Source organism: Pomacea canaliculata, linkage group LG11 (genome assembly GCF_003073045.1).
Source record: "Pomacea canaliculata isolate SZHN2017 linkage group LG11, ASM307304v1, whole genome shotgun sequence".
NCBI lineage: Eukaryota > Metazoa > Mollusca > Gastropoda > Architaenioglossa > Ampullariidae > Pomacea > Pomacea canaliculata.
In genome coordinates this window covers 9,849,280-9,874,363 of record NC_037600.1, presented here as the reverse complement: position 1 = coordinate 9,874,363, position 25,084 = coordinate 9,849,280, and the positions used below count along the sequence as shown (strand labels likewise).

The 25,084-nt window shown below is 42.7% G+C and overlaps 1 protein-coding gene across 1 annotated transcript; it reads left to right on the top strand.

Moving 5' to 3' along the window:
• The first annotated feature begins 247 nt into the window (after positions 1-247).
• Positions 248-2,630, top strand: LOC112575609 (homeobox protein EMX1-like). Its single transcript, XM_025257585.1, has 3 exons — positions 248-721; positions 1,677-1,840; positions 2,473-2,630. Exons 1-3 carry the CDS (start codon positions 571-573, stop codon positions 2,593-2,595), a joined length of 438 nt encoding a protein of 145 aa, XP_025113370.1. The 5' UTR covers positions 248-570; the 3' UTR covers positions 2,596-2,630.
• Positions 2,631-25,084: the final 22,454 nt, after the last annotated feature.

The following is a 25,084-nucleotide window of genomic DNA, read 5'->3' as shown; positions in this document are numbered from 1 at the left end:
ACCCTCACCAGTCTGGCATCGAAAGAGAGAATTAGGCAAACACTGGACCTCAGTCGTCCCCCTGCATCCCTTGACCGTGTTTCAAAGACTCAACTGTATTCAGCGCACCTGTAACGGTGAGTACCTGCGTTTGGGAATCGTTGTCCTCATCCTCATCATCATGACTGCTGCGGCAGTGGTGGCAGCCAGCGCCATCAATTTCTCCATCGAATCGCTGATCGGACGCCGTGATGACAGTCCGGGCCGGCGCCAGAACACCACCTGCAGCAGCAGCAGTGGCGTGGTTTGGAGACCGTTTGAGGAGCGGGGTCTTCCGGACAGAGAGCGTGCAAGAGATAGAGACTTCACCACAGAGGTGCCCAGTGATCATGGCTCGAGGGACTGTGAGAGAAGGTGGTGCTGGTGGGTAGTGGGGCGTTTGGACCTCATCATGGTCACCACACTGGTCACCACCATCATCACCAACACGCAGGTCATGCGCTGGCCGCGGCAGCTGATGGAAGAGACCACGAAGGAGCCAACCTGTACCAGCAGCCCTTGCGTGTGTGTAACCGCAGCCTGCCGGCTGCCATGAACACCCTGATGGGACCTCACCAGGGGCTCGGGGCTCTGCCCGTCAACCCCCTCCTGTACAGTCTGCAGCGGGACATCGCACATCACCAGTCCGCACACACTCTGCCTGCGACCCGCAACTCTGGATTCAAGGACCCTAAGTACCCCAGTAAGTGTACAAGCTGATTTGATTGACATGTCTTCTTCATCTTTCTATACTGCTGGAATCCTAGTAACCTTGAATAAACCAGCATATCATTTAGTAGCTTAGTTTATTCCTTGTTGCTCCCCTGAGGAGCATAGGGCCGCAAATCATATCATTACCAGTCTCGTGACCATCTTAAAGAAGCTGGATAGAATATGTAAAGTAAGTTTTAAATGAAGTCGACTCTACACTGTCACTGAAATTTTAATGATCGGGGACAATTTCTTTTTCTTGGTTGTAAGATAAACTGCTCCTCCTGACAAGATATGCAAACACGGAATAAACAAGTCTTTTACACATCAAGCATTATTCATTGTCACGACACAGCTAGCGGCGTCGGACAATTGTGCATTCTTTCTCTGACTGAAACAAAATGATTTGCCTGTACGAATCTGCCTACGTTTATTAATAATAAAAAATAATAATAAACCTAACTATGAATATTCAACGATATGCGAAACATTTGGCCATGAGGACATGGTGTAAGTGGTTAACAAATGTTGATAAGTCGGTTGTTTTTCGTTTTTGTTAAACCAACAAACCAACATTGTCAGTCATAACAAGAAATCTCAAAATTAAACATTATATTTCTTAGAAAATTATGGTCATATTAAAATTTCAAAGTAATTATCTGGGGATTCAAAACCAAGTGTCGAAAAATCTAAGCAGAACTAGAAATGGAAAAGCAATAATACTCTCATTTGAAACGATTTAAATCACATTTATGACACTTTTCTCCAACAGTAAAACCGTATGATTAGCAGAACCACTTCAAGCATTTTTTAATAACTTTTTTCTTTTTTGTTCCTTGTATGTGCAAGCGCGCGACAGAAAATTTAACTCGCCGAGGGGGTTGGGAAGAGGGAGGCATTAGCTGATATAAAAATTAATGATCAAAGTGTCTTCTTCTTTGTGACAGGCGGCCCACCCCCAGGCCCTCTTTTCCACCCGTATCGGAAGAACAGAAAAGTGTTCTCCCGCTCGCAGCTGCTGCAGCTGGAACAGGCATTCGAGAAGAAGCACCACGTGGTGGGTCAGGAGCGCAAAACTCTCGCCAGCAAGCTACAGCTGACAGAGAGACAGGTGAGTAGTGTTCACCTGTGCAGCTCACGTGCAAATTATCCTGGGTAGCTGTAGTGGCTGGGAAAGTTACTGCTTGTTTGTTACAATGCTAGTGACAGGTGGGAGCTGCTTTCTTTTCGATGTTAGCGTGGTGTAGCATTCATTTTGCAAATCATGTTGGCCGTCTTAATTAATTCGAATTATCGATAACAAGAGTTCAATAGCCGATAGAATGTTAAGGGTACTGGCATGCTGTGTGGTGAGCATCTCAAGAATTTGTACCCTGTCATAAGCTGGCGCTGAGACTGACCTCATGCAGACATGGCTCCATGCACGATGTAGAAAATGTAATTTCTACTTATTGTCTTTTTTTAGGTGTTTAGTGTGTTTAGTATGTTGAGCTAGTGTGTTAGGGCAAATGTTTGATTAGAATGGTTAAGTTGGTTGCTTGGACAAAACATCGTGTGCGGGCTACACTTTAATGTGTAATGATAACCAATACGTGTATAATGTTTGAAAATATTTTTTCTTTTAAATAATACACTGACCGACTGAGTAAGCTTGTGTGTGGTTCGACTAGTGGAGATGGACTGACGGAGGCTTCACCATACCACCACGCTACTCACCCACGTGACTTCGTCTTTTGTTCTCAGGTCACAGTCTGGTTCCAAAACCGGCGCACGAAGCACAAGCGGATGAATACAAAAGATGTGTTGTCTCCGCCCAAGATCAGATGTGCTTGTAGGAAACATTACATTAAAAACTCCCCTTGTTGATCGACTTACTGTGAAGATCGTGAATGTAATAAATCAACTGTGAACATGTTCATGCTTTCGGTGCTTTGAAGTGTCAAGAAAAGATGTGTGGGTGTGAGCGTGTTCATTTGTGGTGTGTATATGAGACAAGAGTGAGAAAGAGACAGGGTCTGCATCTTCTTTACATTTTCTTTAAAACGCGTTTTGAAAATGAAAACCAACTAGTAATGGTAAAAGAAATTTTAGATGCATTTACAGTATTTTTCCGGTTCAATTAGGTGGTGGACATTGTCATGTGATAACTAGTATAGGGCTATAGTGTTGGTCTCTCACTTCTGTTCCCCCCCCCCTACGAAACAGGCGGACGCGCTGGTAAGCAAACTATTATGTGAAACAGGTAAGTGATGACGTGTTAGCGGCGAGGTGTCACGACGGGCATAGGGACGAGGTACAGGTAGGCACGCGGTGGTGCCAGACACTCTGCACGTGAAGAAGGAGGCCGACACGAACGACGGAGGACACCAGCGGATTCCAGGACGTCGATCAAGGAGGGCCGTCACGTGACTAGAGACTTGTGTGTAAAGATAGGTGGCGTGTGGTGTGTGCAGTGTGTAGTGTGATTAAGATTAGTTGAATCGTGGCTCATTAGATATCTGGACTAGAAGAAGGAGAACAATTAGAATAACGGGACACCCTAGATAACGACCATATGGTTATATTGGAATTGTATCATTCTGCCATTATTTGTATAATCCTTGTCGCATGTCGGCGATTGTTCTGCTGTCCGTGTTGTGCTTCTCGTACTGTGCTGGCCCGTCGCTGGGTGGGAGCGTGCGGACGGGGAGAATCAAGGGACGGTTTACCTGGGTCCCTGTGTAACCCTATCCGTCTCGCGAGCCCTAGAGCCCTGACTCACGGCGTCGTCGCGCGTCCGCTGCTCGCAGGGTCTCCACAGGTCTCTTCTTTTCGGGACGGGACAGCAACGCCCCTCCCTTTTTACTTTTCTTCCCTCCCCCCCCCCCTTTTCTTTGTCTTTTTCTTGCTTTTCGCGCGCATGGGGTCCTTGGCGCGTTTTTCTGTCTTTTCTGGAGAGTCTTCATCCAGCAACGGACGGCGCCGGACGTGGGGGACGGTGGAGGACCGTGGCCCTAGCGGCCGGCGCTGGTCTCTCATCACAAGCCGATTTAGGTGAGTAAAGTCTATTTCTTTGAGTTCTACACTTTTCTAGTCTGTAGGGCCCTTAGTTGGCGGTTGGAGTGCGAATGAGCTGATCTATATATGTTAATGACTATGTTCACGATTTTTTTCGGAGTGTAAGATTTGTACCCAGTTAGGATGGCTTTTGTATTGGCCGGGTCGCGGCGCATGTGGCGCGCACCCGTTTTTTTATTAAATGGACTTGTATGCTTTAGGACCGACGCTTTAACGGTCACATGTATGTACACCTGTATTAGAAGATTGGTTTTAAAATTGTGCAGTTGTGGAAGAGCCGCCTGTTGATTGGATAAATTGTTGTTTTTTTTTCAGGCTTCCATTTGTTTTCTTCTACATATATTACGTCTTCTCCGTATTCTACGTGTTCCACATGTTCTACGTAATCGTTATCTCTCTGGACGTCTTGTGCTCCTCATCCGTGTCGTCGTCCTCTTTTGTGTGACTGTCCGCCATTGTGTCGACCCTGCGCCCTCATCGCTTCGTCAGCGCGTGAGCGGGACCCTTCTGCGCCAGTGTGCGGCCTAGCCATCGAGGGAGCACCCAGGTGCGCTCAACCCGGGGTTCGAATGGTTTGTACGCAAGCTTTCTCCGGCCGAGCGTGGGGGTGTCGCGTTCGAACCAGCTGAGCAAACGGTTACGGGCGTGGATCCTCCGCCGTCTGGGGGTTGGTACGCGACAACATCTAAAATACACGCATTCAGGAAACGTCCATCATTCGCAGTCGACACGACATCGACACAGTGAGCACAAACAATTAAAACAAAGAATTTTTTTTAATTCACGTTCAAAAATAACTTTAAGCACATCTGTTTCATTTGACTCCCTTAGGCGTGGATGTGTGTGACATTACATTTGCGTGTGTGTGTATGTGTGCGTGTATGTGTGCTTCCTTGTGTGTATGTATGTGTGTGCATTCAGCACGGAGAGTAGCTTCGAGCTAGAACCGGGTTCACTATGGTCATCGTCATGATCACAGTCTGTAGCAATCAGTTACTTCCCCACAGTGGGATCATTTTTGTTGTTGTTGTTTTATCATCTGTTGTTGGTTGCTATTGACTGTAACGTTTTGTGGAGGGTGCACTTTTTCTTTGACTATCACACTCAATCTTCTACTCACTCGCGACGACCCTCACCCTACCAGTACTTGCGGTAGGGTTCTGAGCGTTGATGCGAAACGACTTCTATCTGAACATTGTGTCGGGGTTAGGACTGACTCTATTCTCCACAAACAAACAAAACTAGAATTTATAAAGGAAACAAGAATGAACAGCGCAAATGACACAAACATAAAAACAAGTGAACTGATCGCATAATGGTCGGGTTAGATAAGCGAAGAAAGACACAGTGGGGGCAGTATGTTGCAGTCGTGAATTGTTGGCCATTTGTAAAAGTTCAAAGATTGGACTCAAACCGAGGTGTACTTTAGGTCAGTCATCAGGAGGAATGAACTGAAAATATTAGATATTACTATCCCCTCTTATGAGTAAAGAAAGATGTAAGGAAAGACAGTATGTTGAAATAGAAGCCGTTTCGCCTCACTTTTCTTAGACCCTACATCAAGTACTAGTCGGCTGAGAAAGGAGTTTTATTGCTAAATATAGTTTGCAACTGAAACTCCTTTAATTTATTTGTACAGTTTCAAACACCTTCGATCCCCCTTCATCTCATGATTTACGTAACATTCAGAATCCACTGAATGTCACTGAGCTGTGGGCGCCACGTCTTGCAGAGGTTCGCTTTTCTACCTTGCGCCAGTTTTTTTTATCCCAACTTTTATACTTTTAGCAACGTGCCACCTCTTGTTGATGTTTCTTACAACTCTAGTTCTCACTAACTTATTAATTGCCAGGTTACGGTCGAGAACTTCCTCTTGACTGATGGCATGTGAGGCATTCATACTTTCATACATCCTCTCCCATCCACCACCAGGGGCAGCTTATTTAACTTATTTCAAAGATGTCGTTGACAGCGAGGTTAAATTCATTGCCTTAGAAATGGAAAGAAAGTGAGCACCCCAAGTACAGTGAGCATAAGCTCATCACAGATGCTTGCACAGACTTCATGGCACAGAAATCTCGCCGTTTCTGACTAGACATTACAGTGCTTTGTGTGCCTGAAAGGCAGTTGAACAAAGTATGTTGATTTGTAGATTTTTCTCACATTGTAAAGGGACCCCTTAGAGTTAGCCTGGGACCCCTTAAAAATCTGAAGAAGGGGTCCCTGGGACCCCAAAGAATTTAGCCTTAGCAGAAGCCCTGCAAACCCTTCCGGTTTTCCCGACATCTGTGTCGAACTCTGCACCGATGACTCCATGTGATTCGGGTCAGTCTTGAATCTCAATTGTAAAGGTTGTTTTGTGTGTGTGTGTGTGTGTGTGTGTGTGTGTGTGTGTAAGTGCGTGTACGCGTTTGTACCTGTGTGTGTCTGTGTGTACGCGTAGTGTGCATGCAAATAATATTCTTAGTATAAGTAACATATTTGCTTAATTGGTTAGTCTTGTAAAGATCTTTAAACAACGACATTAACCTGTATTGTCATGATAAAAATCCCTTTTGGTGACGTCACAGGGTTGAAATGCTGCTCCAACGGTTGCGGCACGGTGTGTATGGAGCCAGTGCAGGTTCACGCAGGTAAGTGCTCTTTACACGAGGTTAATTAGAGGGACGCCAGTGAGCATGCACGGAACTAATGTCGGACCATCACCTTCATGAATTGTAGTTTTTTATTTTCTCGACCCTGTCGAAGTCCTTTGAGGGAAACAGCACGCGCTCAAAAATATTGTTGACAGGTTCTTAAAGGATAAAAGTCATTAAATGCTACACCTACACCTTGCTGCAGTTTATTACCAGAACTGACACTAGCCAGTAGCTACGGATAAGACAAAAGAAATTCACAGGCCATAATATTTCTTGTATATTTAATTGCTTACTGTGTTATCTCCCTTTGTTGTGAACAGGAAGCTGCCCAAAGTCCAACAGGCTGCCCGACAGCTGCAGCAGTGACGCGTCGTGTGCGTCCGACGAGAAGTGCTGTCGCGAGGGGTTCAGTATGGTCTGCAAGAAGGCCGAGTAGCCTCTGAATTCGAAGAAAATAAGTTTACTCGTCATGTGAACGTGCGGAGGTGGAAGATTTAAAAGAATCTTGTGATGCGTTGTTTTTGTACTGCTTGTCACTCACTCACTCACTCACTCACTCACTCACTCACTCACTCACTCACTCACTCACTCACTCACTCACTCACTCACTCACTCACTCACTCACTCACTCACTCACTCACTCACTCACTCACTCACTCACTCACTCACTCACTCACTCACTCACTCACTCACTCACTCACTCACTCACTCACTCACTCACTCACTCACTCACTCACTCACTCACTCACTCACTCACTCACTCACTCAGGGAGAGGTCACATCATTTATTGCAATTCTGATCGCTGGGTTTGTAAGATGTCAGAAGGTTCCAATCTATTGAGCTTGAATGCGACCAAATCCCGAAATATCTTGCTTATCTTAGTATTTTTCCTCGACTTCTTGACTTAGTTTCAAAGAAAAAAGCTTGCAGCAGACAGTGCAGCTGTGGCACAGGTATGAAAGATTGTGACAAGCAGTGCTCCAAAAAATTAAAAAAATATAAAAAAATAAAAGCTTTGTCTTTGACAGTGAGGACCGCGTGTCGACCATATGTTATATTTCTCTAGATGCGACACCCGCTTACAACACTGCACTGGGTCACCATGACACAAACTTACTGAGTAGTCACAAACCACTATGTTCTCTGAGAAACACTTGGGTTAACAAGAACGCATTGACTCTTTTATCTCCAATTATTACCCTCTGTATTTCAGAGAGTGAGAGAGAGAATAATCTCTGAAAGCAGATCACCAACCAGTCAGGGTGAGCGCCTGATGCTACACAGTGAACTTTCTACCCGAAATGACTTTTTAAGTGTGTGTTTGATGCTAACTAAACTGTGTTTGTATTGTCATGACAAGAGACTGAAGTGTTTATCGACAGAGCAGCAGCTACGATGCTACAGTCCGTAGTCACAATTATTCGAGAGCTTTTGGTGAATCGTTCATTAGTAGTGTATCTGGTGTCAAGGATAAAATATTTCTCTAGGAAAGGTGAAAAGGGTTAGGAAACAGATGTAGAATTTATTTTTGTTTAGTCACATCTGTTTTTAATAACCTTGTAGTTTAGAAAACAAAACAGACGGAGTAAAATTAAAATAACAAGGATCTCCTTGTGTAGCACCTACAGGTTATTTAGGGGCGTTAGATGGACTGAAGATTTATATAGCGAAGGCTACATAGTAGGTGGTAGACAGTTAGAGAAGGGAACACATCAGAGGTGGGATATGCAGCTGAGAATTTTCCCAAAGGATCGAGCAATCCAATCTTGTTAATAAACTAACTTACAAATTAATCTCATTAAAACAGATTTTTTAAATTTTCTTTGTAAGTTGGACTAAATTACTAAGTGCTTTTTTACTCCAAAACTAATGTTTAATTTTACAAATAATCTATGATTACTTTTGTTTTTGATAAGATTTAGGAAAAAATAGTTTTGTAAAATTAAATTAAAGTCAGGAATAGTCTAGAGTGTGGAGAGACCAGTGATGACCACAACAGGGACGTTGTGTGACCGCTGCACGTGCCCTCACCTACAGACTTGTGTTACACAACGACACTTTGTCTACATGACGAGTGGTCAGGAAACTACAACCGGACAAACATCTTCACAGACACTAGTGTGACAGTCACGTGATTACTGGCACGTAACCACTCGTCCTCACTAATGCCTGTAACTTATATAGAAACAGGATATTAAGCTACAGTAACTAGAGAACACAATCAGTTACTGTTCAACTTTATCTTTCTCTCTGTATGTCCACGTGGTCGCCTACACACAATGTTTGAAGACTCGGTGACACAGCTAAGAATAATCCGTGTACATCACAGTCCCTGTATTGTTCTCGTCATTTTATTACGGGTACAATTGTACCAAGGTGCTTGCTTTAAACACACAGTTGTATTTAGCTCTTTGCTGTTAATACACAAGGTCCTTTCCTTGCTACTCCTCAGGGAGAATAGGACCACAACAAGACCTCACCAGCGGACCTGGTATAGGGTAGCCCCCTCAGTTAGCCCCATTTGGTTCCCATGTCCTTTGCCTACTGTTCTTTTCCAAGTCTGCTTTGGTCTCCCAACTCTCCTCCTACCCTGAGGGTTCCAGTAAAGTAACCCTGGCAATCGTGTCAGCTGGTTTGTGCAGGGTGTATCCTATCCACTCTCATGTGCACTTTGTGATGTCTTGGCTAATGGCATTCTGATTGGTTCTTTTCCACAGGCTGCTGTTGGAGATCTTTACATGCCTTCTTATTCACAGAATATGGCGTAGGCATCGGTTGGTAGAGGTCTGGAGCTTGTTGTTGATGGTGTTTTTCACTCTCTAGGTTTCTGAACCATGCAGTAGGACTGTCTTTACATTGGTGGTTAAGGTACTGCTGAAGGACAATGCCGTGTCTGAGAGTGCATTGCTGAATGTAAGTCGGCTAGCCCAAACCACAAAGCTACACAAACCCCTGGATTAACTTTTATACCCAATGCAATACATGCACGAACTTTTTCAATTGCCTCTCGTCAAGTCACATTCTTACTCTGTCCGTGGCATTCGAGCCATCGTTTTAGTTCTGTTAGCCGGTATTCAGAGGGATCGCCGACAAGGAAGGCTCCAGGTACGTCTTTCTCCGTTAAAACCACCGCCTCCATTTGCATTTTTCCAATTTGAAACTGTATTTTTACACTCTCACTTTTTTTTGGAACAATAAACTGCACAGCAACGCACCCGCTGCAAACGCTACTGTAGTACATGCGGGGAATATATTTATTTGTCCGCATGGCATTCCCAGAAGCCCTTGCGAGGCTAAATCGTGACGTCATCTGCGGAAAGCTAAATTTATGCCTTTTGCGATGACAGTCTTTAAGAACATGTCTGACATGTTACAATGTATGGAGTCGCAGTTAAGGTTGTCGCGTGTTGCTTGCTGGGGCGGCATATCCGGTCGTTTGATCTGACCGGGGATTATTTTTTTCTTTCCTATCCTTTGAAGTTGGCGAGTCGTAGTCTGGGTACTGCCAATAAACGTGTGTGTTGTATTGTCCTCTCGTGTATGCGTTTTCTGTCCACTGAGAAGTGATTGGCTTAGTTGCTCGCTTCAGGCGCGTAGAAGTCTGTGTGTGCGGTTGTGAGTGTGTGTGAGAGTGCGAGTCTTGCAGCGCCCGACTGCGATACGCGACAAAGGTGGTTATGTCTGACAGGATAAAGGCGACATTGTACAAGTTTAGAGAGCTGAAGTAGTTTGACCATACATCCGAGTGTGACCCAACCAGGCGATGTCAGCATCCTGACGAGAGATGAAGTCGTGACGATGTGCGATGCTGGCTGAGGCTAAAACCGTCTACCGCCCTCACATCACGTGACTCAGGATGGACTCAGTCCTTGTTTTCCATAGTAGTTTCAGTCGCACTGTTTTCTACCACAGAATCATGTCATTTCTCTCTACCTTCAGCCTTCCGTTGCCTGTCACTATGCTCTGATACTTCACACACTGAGGTGAGTGTCACAGACAGACAGACAGACAGACAGACAGACAGACAGACAGACAGACAGACAGACAGACACTGTATGATCAATGTGATATCACAAGAAAGAAATTTAATTTGTCTTTAGGTTAGTCCTGAATAAATTCCGACTAATTTAAGGGATTACGGATTACTGTTTGCACAGATTTCCGAGTCAAGCATGTTACTATATTTGACAATGTCAATCTTATCTAGAATTAAAGTCATTCATATCAAGATTTACATGTGAATATGTTAAGTTGTAAATTACGATCTTATACGGCTTATGAACTCTTCACTGATCCTACTTGCTGTAAGTAATCATCCATGATCATCATTGTTGACAAAGCATCACAACGACATCACTGAATGATTACAAGTCTGCTCACTAATGTGTATTGTAACATCACTCAATAATGACTGAGCTCCACTGACATTATAGAGTGATTACTGTTTACTGAAATGTACTGACATCCTACAAATATTAAATACTGAACTCCACAGTGACATCACAGAATGATTACAGACCTGTTTACTAAGCTTCAGTGTGACGTCACATAAGCCAACTGTCAACAATGTCTGGTCATCAGCCGTCTGCTCCACAAAAGGTAAGACACAGAAAGGTTTGATGAATTTCTCCCCGGGCGCGTTCGAATCATCATCATCATCATCATCTCAGTGATCTTTGTAGTGTTCATTCTCTTTATTTTTTTCTCACTGTAACAACTCTCACAGGGACAACGCCCTAAGGGAAGAGGAGGCAAACAACATTCTACAGGTCGTGGCCGGCTGGAAGTTTACCTACACACCGTGACTGACCAACAGGCTGAGCTACTGACTGACACAGGTGAGTGGAATGTTTAAAGTCACTTCATTCTCTAAACAACAATAGCTCTAAGTAGGATAAACAGCAAACAAGAGTAAAGTAGATAACATTCGTAATAACTCAATCAATGTGAAAGACAAAGGACCTACAGACCATAATATTATTTCAGCGAACACACGCCCCCTGGAAGAGGTGAAGAAGAAGTCAGGAGCTGATGCAGACTTTGACCCCAACCCCTCACCTGTACCAGGTGTGAAGGTTCTCATCATTCGCGGTGATGCTTCTCAGATCAAAGCAGCAGTTAGCCTCATCAATCAGAAGACTGGCTCAAAGGTTTGTTTGTTTGTTTGTTTGTTTGTTTGTTTGTTTGTTTGTTTGTTTGTTTGTTTAATAATAGTATTACGATATTGTGTAACAGAAAATAACACAGGACACCAGCCTTAATGGATGTTAGAATTGTACAGTGGGCCATAACAGTAGCTGATACAAATTGGAAGAAAATACAAAGCATGCAAAATGTCTTAACACAATAGTTCATGTACATTTAAATTTACTAAAATGGTGTTGACACAGGAACCATTGCCAGACCAGGCCCAGACATTCTGGCTACAGTGGGTTGAGGCCGCGTTCCCTCATCTCGACTCTCGCGCCTACTTCCTGCCTCCTGTCTACGTCAACCGCGTGCCCATGACTAGACAGTCAGCTGCTGGTCAGCAGGTTCTGGTCCTACAGACAGGTCAGTCATGTCAGACAGGTCAGTCAGGTCAGTCAGCTCAGTCAGGTCAGTCAGGTCAGACAGGTCAGTCAGCTCAGTCAGGTCAGTCAGGTCAGACAGGTCAGTCAGGTCAGACGGCGATGATTCCATCAGCCGCTGCTTCCATTCCTCAGCCACCTCGTGTTCAGGACAGTGACCTCAGAGACGATGCGGCCATGCAACGGGTGCTCTACTGTCTACAGAAACTGTGTGAAGACAACAAAGAAGTCATGGTTGGACTGACCCAGCTTCAGTTCGGCCAGTACCTGGGGGAACCTTGTTACACTGCTGCAGCTGCACAGCTCCCCCTACCGGCCAACCTCCCATCTGCTCTGCCACGAAATTGGAAACATGGCGACTTTGATGTGCTTCTCATTCACCGACATTTCGGTTTAGTCACGTGCGAGGTGAAGGCCTTTGGTGACAACACACAGGCACTGAATATGTCGAAGGACGATAAAGACAATAACATCAGAAAGAAGCTGACAGAGGCCGTGTCACAGCTGGACAAGGCGGAGGCCATGTTGTCTCACCTGGTGTCCGACATCGCTCCCGGTCTGCCCGTCACTAAGGTCATCGCCTTCCCCAATCTCACGACTGATGAAGTTCAACAGGCCATCTCCCGCGACCCCCAGCTTACTCAGGTTTCATCTCTCTTCTGTCTGTTTTCATTATTACATCTACAAACATTTTTCTAAAAAACGAAAATGAATATGCCAACATTGTCTAAGAATTAAATGACATCTTTGAAATGTTTTGATTGTTTGAAAGAGTCTGTTGATGTTTAGACATAACACTTTTTTTAGTTTTTCCAAGTTATCGCCAAGTTACAAGTATTTCGCATTGTTTGAAAACGTGTCACACTAGCCATTAGCCTACTACGCTGTTTATTTTACTTTTACAGCTTAGTAAATACTTTATAATAACTGTGTAATTACTTTCATGTTATTGTGCTTTATATCTGTTAGTTAAAACCTCCGTGTGCGGACGTTTTGCCGACCGGCGTTTCGCCGCATTATGTCAGAGAGAGAGAGCTTACTTACTTCTCAAAGAATGAAAGTAACTACTAGATTACACAATAATTCTTTATTTCAAACAAATTTTACACACAGACTTCACAGACAGTTCACTTTGATTGTCACAGATTATGCGCAACAGCTTTGAGAAAAAACATTGATACATTGATACATTGAGAGAAATGTGTGAGCTAAGGGGCGTCACACACTTGACTTCGGCTAAAGGTCCCGCGTGAAAAGCCGAAATGAAGTGCCCCGCGCCGAAACGTCCGGTCGGCAAAACGTCCGGCTCCGAAACGTCCGGCGGCGAAACGTCCGTCGGCGAAAAGTCCGTGTACCAAAACCTCAACATATTTAGCTCATTTCTCTTAGAGTTAGCGGACTTTTTATACAGAACTTGTGTCGGTGTCTTGGAGCAAGTGATCCCTCCAACATCCCAGGTCTGTGTCTGTGCTGTGATCAGTTGTCTGACCCCAAGACCCCGTGTGACGTCAGTAGTCACGTGCTGAGGGAACTCGGACACTGGTGGCAGCGACGTGTGGCTGGGGCTGGACCTGTCAGTCACATGACACCTCAGTTGTACAAGACACTGGTAGCCAGGTAAATATTACAATAATGTGTAGTCACAACACTGTCACAGTCTAAGCCTGTCGTGTACGATGTTAGATGTGACATCAGTGCTCACGTCACTGTTCTCGTCAGAGAAATCGTCATGTGACTAAATTTCAAAATTGAGAATATTATTTTGAACAGGGCTGGGTAACTTTTACCAAATGTTACAGTAAAAATCTGGAAATGTGATGTTGATGCAGATGTGCGAAGAAGCACAAGTCCCTAACGTCGATGTCGTCGTCAACGTCTTGTCGGTTGGTCCTCAATCTGCTGTGCCAACCTCTTCAAGAAACTGAGTCTTTACAGTCAAAGAGATTTCCAACAACACTTTATTCACATTATATACGACAGTCCTCACTTGCAGACACGCTGGTAAATCGGCGACACGCGCTGTAACTACACTAACAGCCACCTGCTGACGTCACGACTACACGCGCCTCACAACTCTGACCTCAGTGACACACCTTACATTACATTTACATTGTAAACATGTCATTATTACCAGTCAGTTGTAAACCATCCTAGACAGCCGTTTTTTTTCAAAGATTTACCCATATTCACAAAAAGAAACATAGAAACACTCCTCTCCACACACAGAAAGTCACCACTGTAATAATAATAATAATAATAATAATAATCATCATCATCATCATCATCAATACAAAATTTGTAAAGCGCAGAGTCAAATTCCTCAGGAGCAAGCTCTTAGCTCCTAAGAACATGGAAAGCATACGAGGGACAGAAAATAAACAAATACCTCACGACTTAGAAAATTGTCCAAAGCTGAATAAAATCAAATACAGAAAACTCAGAGGAACCAAACAATAAGAACAAGAACTGAGAGTAACATGATACTGTAAAAGAAAGATGAGCAGGGAAGGTGTGACAAAGGTGGGGAAGGGTGTGAGGAGTCTTGTTCACGGAATAGGTGCGTTTTTAGCGCATATACATCATCCATTGATGTAGTTTTTAATATTCAACAAAAAAATAAAGATGTAAGCAATCCAAGTCAGATTGTTTGACAGAGGCAAACCATTGTCACAGTGTTATAATTATTTTTTTAACTGAGTACTTTTTTTTCGCCCAGCTAACTAACTGCCTGCTGTAAACTTGTGAAACTATAAACATATTTTCCCTTAAAATTCTGTATTATGCTGTTTTGCATGGTGCTGGAGTACTTCAATTTTTAATTTGGAGCAGATCATTGTGTCCGTTATAGAAGTAAGATTTAGAAAAATTCTTCAGTTAATATTACTTAGAGAGTGTAAAAGTGTCTCTTACTTGTAATAGAAATCATACATTTTTACTTGGGACAAATGAAATGAAGTTAGCAATTAACAATTGTCTGTACTAGATTCTGTGGTCCGGCGACAACAGTGACTGTGCCATGTACAAGTCCTCCACGTGTGAGTGTCAAGACCCTGGGTCAGGCCGTGTGGTGGACAGGACAGTGCTACACTGCTGTCATCACACTCTTCCCGGAGCAACTTCACCTGCTGAACACGGCGCCTCCCAGACTCTTCGTCACCGGACCGCCCGGTACAGGTAAAACTGTGGTGCTGCTGATGATGGGCATAAAATGGCTGCGATGTGGTCACCCCGTCTACGTTGTGAGTACATGGGATGGGAGTCGTGCAGCGAGCATCATGTTGTATCACCTGTTGCTGCAGACAGTAAAGACACAACAGTCAGCAGGTGTCTCACCCGGTCAGCCTCACCTCCTGCAGTATGATGACCAAGTGCAGGAGGCCGTCAACGACTTGTCACAGGCAGCAAGAGGAGGGTCGTTGCACGTCATCGCCGATGAAGTAACGTGAGTAGTACATAGTGTGATGTGATGATAGACACACAGGTAGATGTTACTTGCTGGGAATCACCACCAGGTGTTTAACAGGTGATAATCACTCAACGAAAGGGACACCTGACCTACTCACGCAAGTTTCGCTCCGGTACGCAACTATTTGTTTTGCGCACTCTATTGGTACACTGACATGCTCTTCGCATGAACTAACTGCAATACATGGTTACCAAGGTGACAAACCTTTACCTCCACTTCCCCCCTCCCCCCCCAAAAAAAAACCGGTAGCTCCCATGACCGTAGCTTTCATTCAAACGCTAGGTATAAAAGTAAGAAAAGCCGAGATGGATGTGCTACAAGACTGCTGGTAAAATGAAATGAGAAAGTTGTGATTTGTCCTGATGAACACATTGCGACAGTTAGCACTGACTTGAAGACAACGAAGGTGAACAAAGCTGTGGAACAGAAGAGGACAGCAGTCGATGGATTCAGTATATGCTCAACAGACAAACAGCAGCAACAGCAACAACAAAAATAATAAATGCAAAATTTGTAAAGGGCATACTCACGCTCCTAAGAGCAAAAACAAAAGATGTATAGCATACGATGGACCTCCAAAAAAAATGATAAAGTATAAAACAATAAACAACCGAAGCGAAGAATAAAATAAAATACAGAAAACAAAGTAATATTTACGCTGGAGGTGCTGCCTGTGGCCATGTGTTGTTGTTCTGGTGACTTTAAGAGTAAGGAGACGATCATCAGACGAGGAGAGGAGTTTTCAAGCTAAGATGTAAGGGAAGAGCAGTTAAGAGAAACAATCAGGGCAGGTGCCAGCAAAGAAATTAAAACACAGCACGGACAGTTTGTAGTGGATGCCAGAAAGGATGGGAAGCCAGGGTAGACAACGAAGGAGAGGGGTGGTTTGGTCACGTGTCCAGCTCTATGCACCAGATAATAATACTGAATGTGCATTGAAGACTTTAGTTTTAAAGAAGGAATAAAAATAATCCTTGCTTCTTAAGAGCTCTGTTTTTTGTTTGAATTTCTTGTAAATTTACATATTTATTACAACTATATTTAGTAATTATCTTGGAAATCAGTTTCACCTTCTCATAATCTTTTCCCGATGGATCACATAAACACAGAAAGTAAGATCTATCTAATTTTTGTTTTAATTTACACCCCAATGTCTTTACCATCTGCCTTTCATGTACGTGATGAGCAAAATGAGACTAGGTTTAGCCCCTTAAACATCAGTTTTGTACATCTGTACACAATTCTTTTCAATAACAAACAGTAATGCTTGTCCATTCCTTAATTTTATTTCTTCAAGCTACATTTATGTGTACATTTTGCTTCAGACAACAGACATATACTCCCTTGCCTCCCTCCCTCATACATGTATACATATCTACACACACACAACCACAGCATTCACCGATATTCACACACATTGTTATGTAAAGTGTCAGTTAGCTTATCATACAACTAGCCTCCCCTTGACATTAACGTATTAAACATTTACTGTCTAGTCACACAAACACAGACAGACTCTGAACACGTGACAAAAAGCTGTTCTTTATTGTGATTTAAAGTGATATTTCTGTTCCTGATACTTCATAAAATACTTTGACAGGAATTGAAAACTTGTGATGTTTGTGCGCTCCACGACCTTTGACCAGCAGGAAGCTGTGTGTGACGGTAACTACTGTAACACTTATGTCTGTCACAGCTTTGACTTCCCATCTGTGTGTGACAAGCTGCTGACACAAGTTCCTCATCTCCATCTTTGGGCGGCAAGTTGTTACCATGGTAACGCACCTGACGACTGGCAAGTGGAATGTTTAAGCAGACCCCTGCGCTCTCCACCGGCTGCCGTCAGGGAAGTCGAGCAGAACGAGATGATCACTAGTCATCTTGTCCTGCCGTACAGTGAGCGAGGTGTGCCCGACCACACAGACGGCCCGCCAGTCACACGACTGTATCACGGAGGTCAAGGTCACTCAGGTGACAGTCCAGTTGACTGTGTGACGTGCGGTCGTGACGTGGCCAGCTTCCTACACAGTCTCCGTGTTGGTGTTACAGGTAGGTGTGTGTATTGTGTAGTGTAACGTGTGTTGACAGATAAACAGTTATCAGTGTGATAGATAACAGGCAGGTGAGAAACAGTCTTGTGAATATGAGTGACATGTCCGTTTGCGGTTTGCCTAACTGGCTACAGGGTTACTGCTCTTCATCACATTTCGTCTTTTCCCTTTTATCTGCGCAAGGATTTGTGTATATTAGTCATCTATGTGTCTGTGACATCAGGTTTCTGTCTTTACAACTTTTCTCAGTTTTCTAGAACATTTTTATTCAACTGTAACATCTGCGCCATCTTGCCCTATGTGAGAGCTGTTCATCATTTGTATTACTTGTGTCTACTTCACTGACACTTCTAACGTGTTTGGCACTGCTGACCACTCAGTTTTCTAGTTTGTGATGTGCGGACCTGTGTCCTATGGCTGCACTGTCTGTAGAGTAGATGTTTGTGTCCTCTTCATCTCAACGATGTGACTGACGATGAGTGTGACATCAGGGATTGGTGGTTGTGTGTCGTCTGCTCCATGTGTGTTTGAGGCTGCTGTCACGATGGCTTGTGTCTGGATACTTACCTGTGTTACCTACAACTGAAGTATTCAGGTGAATCTTTGTTCACCTCCTCTTGACTGTGTGAGACCTGAAATGTTGCTGTGTGTAACGCCGTTGTTGTTGTTGTTTACTTTGTGTACAACATGTTGAGTTTACCTACAGTGTGATTGTGTTGTGGAGTCTGATAATCCACATGGACATTGCTGACTGCTTAGGTTAAAGCTCATTGCGGTAAAGTGCGCTATCAAAAAGTCATCATCATCATCAAGTAGACACTATGTGTACCCCATGTGTCTGTCATTTTAAGCAGTGTTTATATCCACGTGTCACAGTGTGTACGCTGTATCTCCGACAAGTAACTAATAATAGAAACTTACTTTGAACGTTAACAGAGAATGTCACGACAACAACCACGACCGTCACCTCCACCACCAGCAGCACAACACCTCCCTGCCTACAGTGGAGAGACGTGCTGGTGTTGAACATAGAGGACATGAGTGACGACTTGGGTATGGTGAAGGAGCTTATGGAAGCGGGTATCCCAGTGCGGGTGATGAAGGTCGATGACATTGATGACGTGGCCACGGCCCGCAGTGACGTGGTGTGGGTGACGACTGGACTTCGTGTTAGTGGTCTGGAGAGAAAAGTCGTCGTGTGTCTGCAGGAACAATTTGCAGCCCGGTTGTACTCTATGTCCCGGTGTACGTCACAACTTGTGATTGTCTCGAATGTAAAGCAGCAAGAGGAAGAGGACACAGGCGTCGTCTAACAAAACAAAACAAAACAATGATGACGGGAATAGCAAATGGAAGCGGATCTAGAAAATATAACTAACCTCCAGACGACTGGAGGTGCAGTAATAAAGAACGGTTATACTTTTGTTAGGATTTAAGTATTCAAAGTCGTCAGGACCGTGTGCTTTTGTGTTTGCGTGTCTGTACCCTTAAGTGTAACATTCTTGAAACATGTTAAATAAGCAAGGGTACTAGCAATAAAAAAGGTCAAATAATAATGCAAAAATGTTTATTATGTTATTTACACTATTTAGTGAGAATATATGAATAATAATAATTTTCTAAAATTCTATAAATAGTGATAAACAACATATATATATATTGTCTAAAAGTAGAGATGTAAAACATCATCTGTTTAAAGGTAGCAGTTCCTTCTCTGGCAGAGAAGAAACAGCGTGCCTGAGACGAGATCTGAACCCAGTGCAGCCAATTCTCACTGTATCAGGTGTTAACCGTTGCACCGCAGGACTGCACATGGAAAATTCTTTACAAATAAAATACGATCTGCACAGACACACGTACAGACAGACAGACAAGGATAGGGGGAATGGGCTAGACAGAACTGGAGAGTTGTTTAGTGGCAGTGTGAGCAGCATGAGAGTAAAGATGACAAATCAGAGTGAAGTATGTGACTACACGACTGTGTCTCAGGTCGTACTGACACACTGACACACTGACACATCCTGACTTCAAGTAGCAGGACAGACCAGATGAAGCAATAAGTGAAGAATGATAACGGAAACAAGTTGCTGGGTTCCGGTGTCCAAGTCATGTCTCAGAGTCCAACAACATTCAGTCAGCGGAGATGTTTTCCATCCCACATCCATTTATCACATTTTAAGAGAACATTTTAACTATAGTCTTTTGTTTTTTCACCCATTTACATTTGATTTCTAATAAATCATTTTAACACAAATTGCTGTTGTTTTAAATTTTATAAAAGTGTAGAAGAATGTTCATGAACCAATAATAGGATTTCAAACTTTGAAATCCATGGAACAATTGCTGACTACAGTAGGACAAATGTCAAGGCTCAGTTTTAGTGACTACAGCTACTCCCTTGATTTCTATCATTATATAGGAAAATCTCAACTATGATGAACTGTAAATAATATAGTACTCTTACTGCGAAATGTTTGTTTAAAATTGCATCACAAGAACACAAAAACAAATGTAGAACTCAGTTAACATCTGAAATTCAGTTCATCTGATTGTATGGAACATAAAATAATATATCAGTCACTACATTTCTAAAATATTCTGTACACATCATGGAATTAAACTCATATGAGTATGAACTTAATGGTGGCTGACGGTGCAAATATTAACTTAAAGAACAGAACTTGTATGAAGTTTAATTCACAGAAAATAGCGACGAACATTTTATCAGTATAAATGTATGTGTTCCTTTGAAGTATGGGAGACTACTTATCTACTACTCAACATATTCAAGACACGGTAGCTTCCCTTATCTCTAACCCGCTCACTCTGTGGAAAGAAATGTCGCCACCCTTCTAAGTCACCAGCAACCTCTTCTTACAGGAGATAAACAGGTAGACTTTCCTGGTCCAGCTTTGTTACACGATCCTCTGTGTAAGTCCATCATTCAGTGTTAAGCAAACGGTTGTCGAACCAAAGGTAGACACGCTCGCATACACACACACACGGACTGGCAGATACACTTAGGATCTTACTTTGATGTATGCAGATGACATTTACATTGTTACTGGTTACCCTGTCGACCTTTAAAGTAAAATTTAATATCTAGAAACATTATGTAACAAACGGGGACTTACAGTTAATATGGGTAAAAATATTAGTTTTTTAAAAATGGTGGCTTTATTAAGGATTGTGAAAAATGCTGTAGTGGTGGAACAATATTACTGTAAAACCTAGTTATAGTTATTTAGGCGTTACATTCACATCTACACAAGGTGGATCAAATGTATTGATAATTTATCTGGAAAGGCACTAAAGTTAAGTATTTTAGATTAAAGAACCTTCCAACAGGCATAGTCTTTAAATATTTGATACAAAAAGGAAGCCTATTCTTCATTAAAAGCCTTAGTATATGAGGTCGAAGAACTTTCCGAAAAACATAATCTTAAAAATATTGGAAAACTAAAACCTATTCCTCTGTATGGATCCGAGATTTTGGTGATGGAAACAATGCAATAATATAGAGAAATTTTAAATAAAACTCTATAAATTAATTTTAAATGTTGGCAATGATGTTAAAAATGATAAAGCCTAGGAAAGATTCCCCCTTGTATCTGAGTTGTTTAAAAGAATTATCCAAGGCTGGTGCAGATTACTAAAGTTACCTAAACACAGGTCCCCAAAACAATGTTACAATATGTAAACAGCGGCCTTGAAAAAAAATCCATCACCTGCTCTGCCGCTCGTCCTTATTCTGCTGCATGAACCCCCCTTTAACGGTAGGGCAAGAGATATACAAATAAACATGTTGTTGTTATTATTATTATTATTATTATTATTATTATTATTATTATATTATTATTATTATTATTATTATTATTACTACTACTACTACTACTACTACACAATGGACTGGTCATGCCGTGCTTATCCCCGCTCAAGAAGCCTTGTCAAATGTTGAATCGTTTTAGTTGTTTTCCTAACGACCATCCCCAGCAGACCAAAACAATAATTCATCACCTGGTAACCGTCAAGGAATGAATGATTGGAGTTCGCATAAAAGACCAACATATAAATAATGTTGCTATGACAAATTATATAATACAGTATAGCAGTAATTATATAAAAAGTTCCAAAGTGCACAACCACAATGATTTCTTTAAAAGATAGTTTTACTGCAACTTTTGTAAAGCTAAAATGATAAAGGTTGAAAGGTAAAAATTGCTCTCTCTCTTTCAGTCGTGGGAGTGGTGAATAGAGGCATCACTCTCATTGACTGACTTTTTCTCCTCTCTCTCTCCCCTAGAAATGAAGTCAGGTACTCGATCATTTTCGACAGCTGTGTCGACTTCATAGTTAATTCTTGTTTGTACAGTACATGAAATCGTCAAACGAAGAATCGACTTTGCCAGGTTATGGAGCGTAGAACGTTTGGAGCTTATCCTTAGAAGCTGATGACTTTTATTTGATGTCTTCACATCATCTTTCATGACCTTTCTGATTATTCCTACATTTTATTTGATTCCTAATGAAACTGCTATTAAGGGGCTGACACGCAGTCTGTGTGGAGATTCATGGATTGGGGGGGACCCAGTTGTGACCCTCTGAATGAATAAGTCATTTGATAATTTAGTCACCAGCTGACATCTTTGCTTTTATGGAATGTACATTATAGCATCGACATGGTCCAGCCGTGAAAAACAAACTGTCATGGCTTTGACTTTTTACCGGACTATGCACGACCTGATAACCTATATTTGATACAAGAGACATTAGTATGTATAAGGCAACCTATATACTGCTTATATGGCAGGATCATATACTAACTGTGATCTAGCGAACTTCGATTGAATTTGGGCAGATTTTCTTTCAAATCGAACTGCTTTCTATAACTTCTGTTTAAAACAAAATGTCTATTAAAACTATGATGTGTGTCGAGGTTCCCTATGGACATTTTTCATGCAAGCGCCATCTTGAAACCAAAACCTGTGCTGGTGCAGTGACTACTGATGATAATATAACTAACAAACGGTCTGTGATTTGGATTTGGAATCCACTGCATGTTTTCACATTTACGATTACTGAAGAAGACTAGTTTCAGAGACCATGTGGTCGCCGCTACCACCATTTCCTATCAGCCGGCAAGGGAAGCGGTCGACACACTAACCCTCGGGGACCATCACATTTTTCACACTACAGTCCTTGTCCAGGAAGAATGGCCCCACTGCCTTGGGGGAATATTTGGAACGATAATGGCTAAGGAAGTCAACTTTTACAGAAAATCTTGATGCTAACATGGCATCAGCGGGCAAAGGCTTTCCACGAGGAGAGTACCGGTTAGGCCTGCGTGTTCTTGAACAGGTCGACTACCAGCTGTGGTTCACTTGGAAAAGACACTAAATGTATAGTTCTCAATGTTAGGACCATGGATATCCGCCTCAAAAGAGAGAACATGGCAGACAGCTCGTAGCCCGGATGAACAACGACCGCGCTCCCCATAGACAGAGAGATAGAGAGGCGGAAGAAAAATAAAGAATAAATCCTGGTTCGACCTTGTTTGACACAACGTCACTTAAATTTCTCTTCACCGCACTCACCCCAGATGCTTCCATTCCATTCTGAGATGACTGAAAACCGTTTAAGGACTATCGCAGTTTCGCAGAAAACCGGATTGGATTAGAAACTCAATATTTCTTCCTAAATTCTTATTTTATAAGTTGCTCGGTTCGGTATTGTCACAATGCAGTACACTTGAAAAGACACTGTATCAGTTATGTGAGATGTTTACCAAATCACGCCTAGACAACAAATCATTCATTAAGTTAGAGGCGTTGGCGTCTTGAGCAAAACAGTCCAGAACTAATCAGAAAAAATTATGACTTGGCTGTCGATAAGTTCTGCTACTGGTAGATTAATGAACTGCTGCGTGCGCTGATGAAAATACGAAAACACAGAACAAGAACAGACACAGGGTCAGCTTCTAAGGCAGGACAGTACATAGTGTCAGACACACGGACTGTATGCATAGATATACGCGCGCACAAACACACACACACACACAGGTTTCTGAAAGCTAGAACGGGCTCCGTGACAGACGACATTTCCGGAAATCTTGCATTAATTATTTATTGCAATCTTTTATTGTTTTTTCCAGTATATAACAGTATGCTTACAAGTAATATTTCCGCTCGCAATATCTACATTTTGTCTAAAGAGCAAAAGTTGGGAAAAAGTGTACATAACTAGGATCTACAACACTGGATGAGATGAATAGTTACAGCTGTAAACACCTGAGTGATCAGTAAATGGGGGAAAATAATGTAAAAAGGTCAGACCTGTCACACCCTTCTCTAGGTAAATGTCATACGAGGACTTGAAAAGCTCGACAAATAAAGACAACACAAGATTTACATCCCTCACCTTAATGCACGTGTTGTCACAGATTTGAGCGGACTTTAAAGTTTAGCTTTAGTTTTCCTCGAGATGTCTTTTATTTTAACTTTTGATTTAGAAAGAAAATGAAACCGAAAAAATACTAGTGACGACAGCAAGATCCCACCCAAAGGGCCCGGGTACATCATCCGTCCCTGCCCCTCCCTCTTGTCAGGTCTGCACACTCACACCCATACGTTCGCGCATGCGCACACACGAAAGGCAGCGTGTCCATAGATGCGTAGCTACCGTCTCAGGTATAAAAGACAACAGGTGAGGGTACAAGAATAGTACTGGTCACTGCCGTCTCTATCTAAGGTGTGTGACAGTCAACCTTGTCCTCTCCATCAACATGAAGCTGTCTCCTCATCTGTGTGGTCATCGCTGGCACTTTGGGTAAGTTTATCTTTAACCCCAATACCCCGATGTTCTTTCTATCTCAGCAATAGACCGAAGTAATAACATAGCTTTTAGGATTAAGCCTACAACCAAACTTTGTTTTTATATTTAAAACGCGGTATTAACCGAATTAATCTGAAAAATTGGTCGAAGGTTTGACATTTGGCAATAATTTTATATCATGGTCTAGAGCAGGGGTGGCCAATTAATTTTCCCAAGGGGCCGGATGAGAAACTGGGATGGTTCTAGAGGGCCGGACTAATATAGTTAACTCAGTTTTACCCAATACTGTATATATAGTATATTTACTGGTGGGCGGCCAGCGGGCGGGCCGGTCAGAGACAGGAGGCGGGCCGGATCCGGCCCGCGGGCCGGCGTTTGCCCAGGTCTGGTCTAGAGGCTTTGTCAAACGTGGTCTTCAACTTGGTCTATATTTCCCCTGAACTGAACACTGATTGATACAAATGATTACCAACAGTTTCTAAGTTTTTTTGAAGCAGTTTCTCTCCGTGACCTTACGCAGCCGGACACACACATTACTTAATTATCATTATGTCATTATGTAAACATAATTAGTAAATTTTGCACACGTCGTTTGTAAATGTTGTGTCTGTTTACGAGGGTGAAGTTGATCGTTGCTGACGAGACTTGACACTACTTGAAAAAGTAGTTTGAGACCCTGGTGATTTACTGTCCTTGTTTTGACAACTGTCGACAATTTCAAATAGAAAACAAGTTATCTG

Bases quoted from the DNA above. Each gene is read 5' to 3' on its own strand.
- LOC112575609 (XM_025257585.1), top strand. From the start codon at position 571: ATGAACACCCTGATGGGACCTCACCAGGGGCTCGGGGCTCTGCCCGTC. The intron at 722-1,676 runs GTAAGTGTACAA...TCTTTGTGACAG, and splicing joins CAAGGACCCTAAGTACCCCA to GCGGCCCACCCCCAGGCCCT. The intron at 1,841-2,472 runs GTGAGTAGTGTT...TTTTGTTCTCAG, and splicing joins TACAGCTGACAGAGAGACAG to GTCACAGTCTGGTTCCAAAA.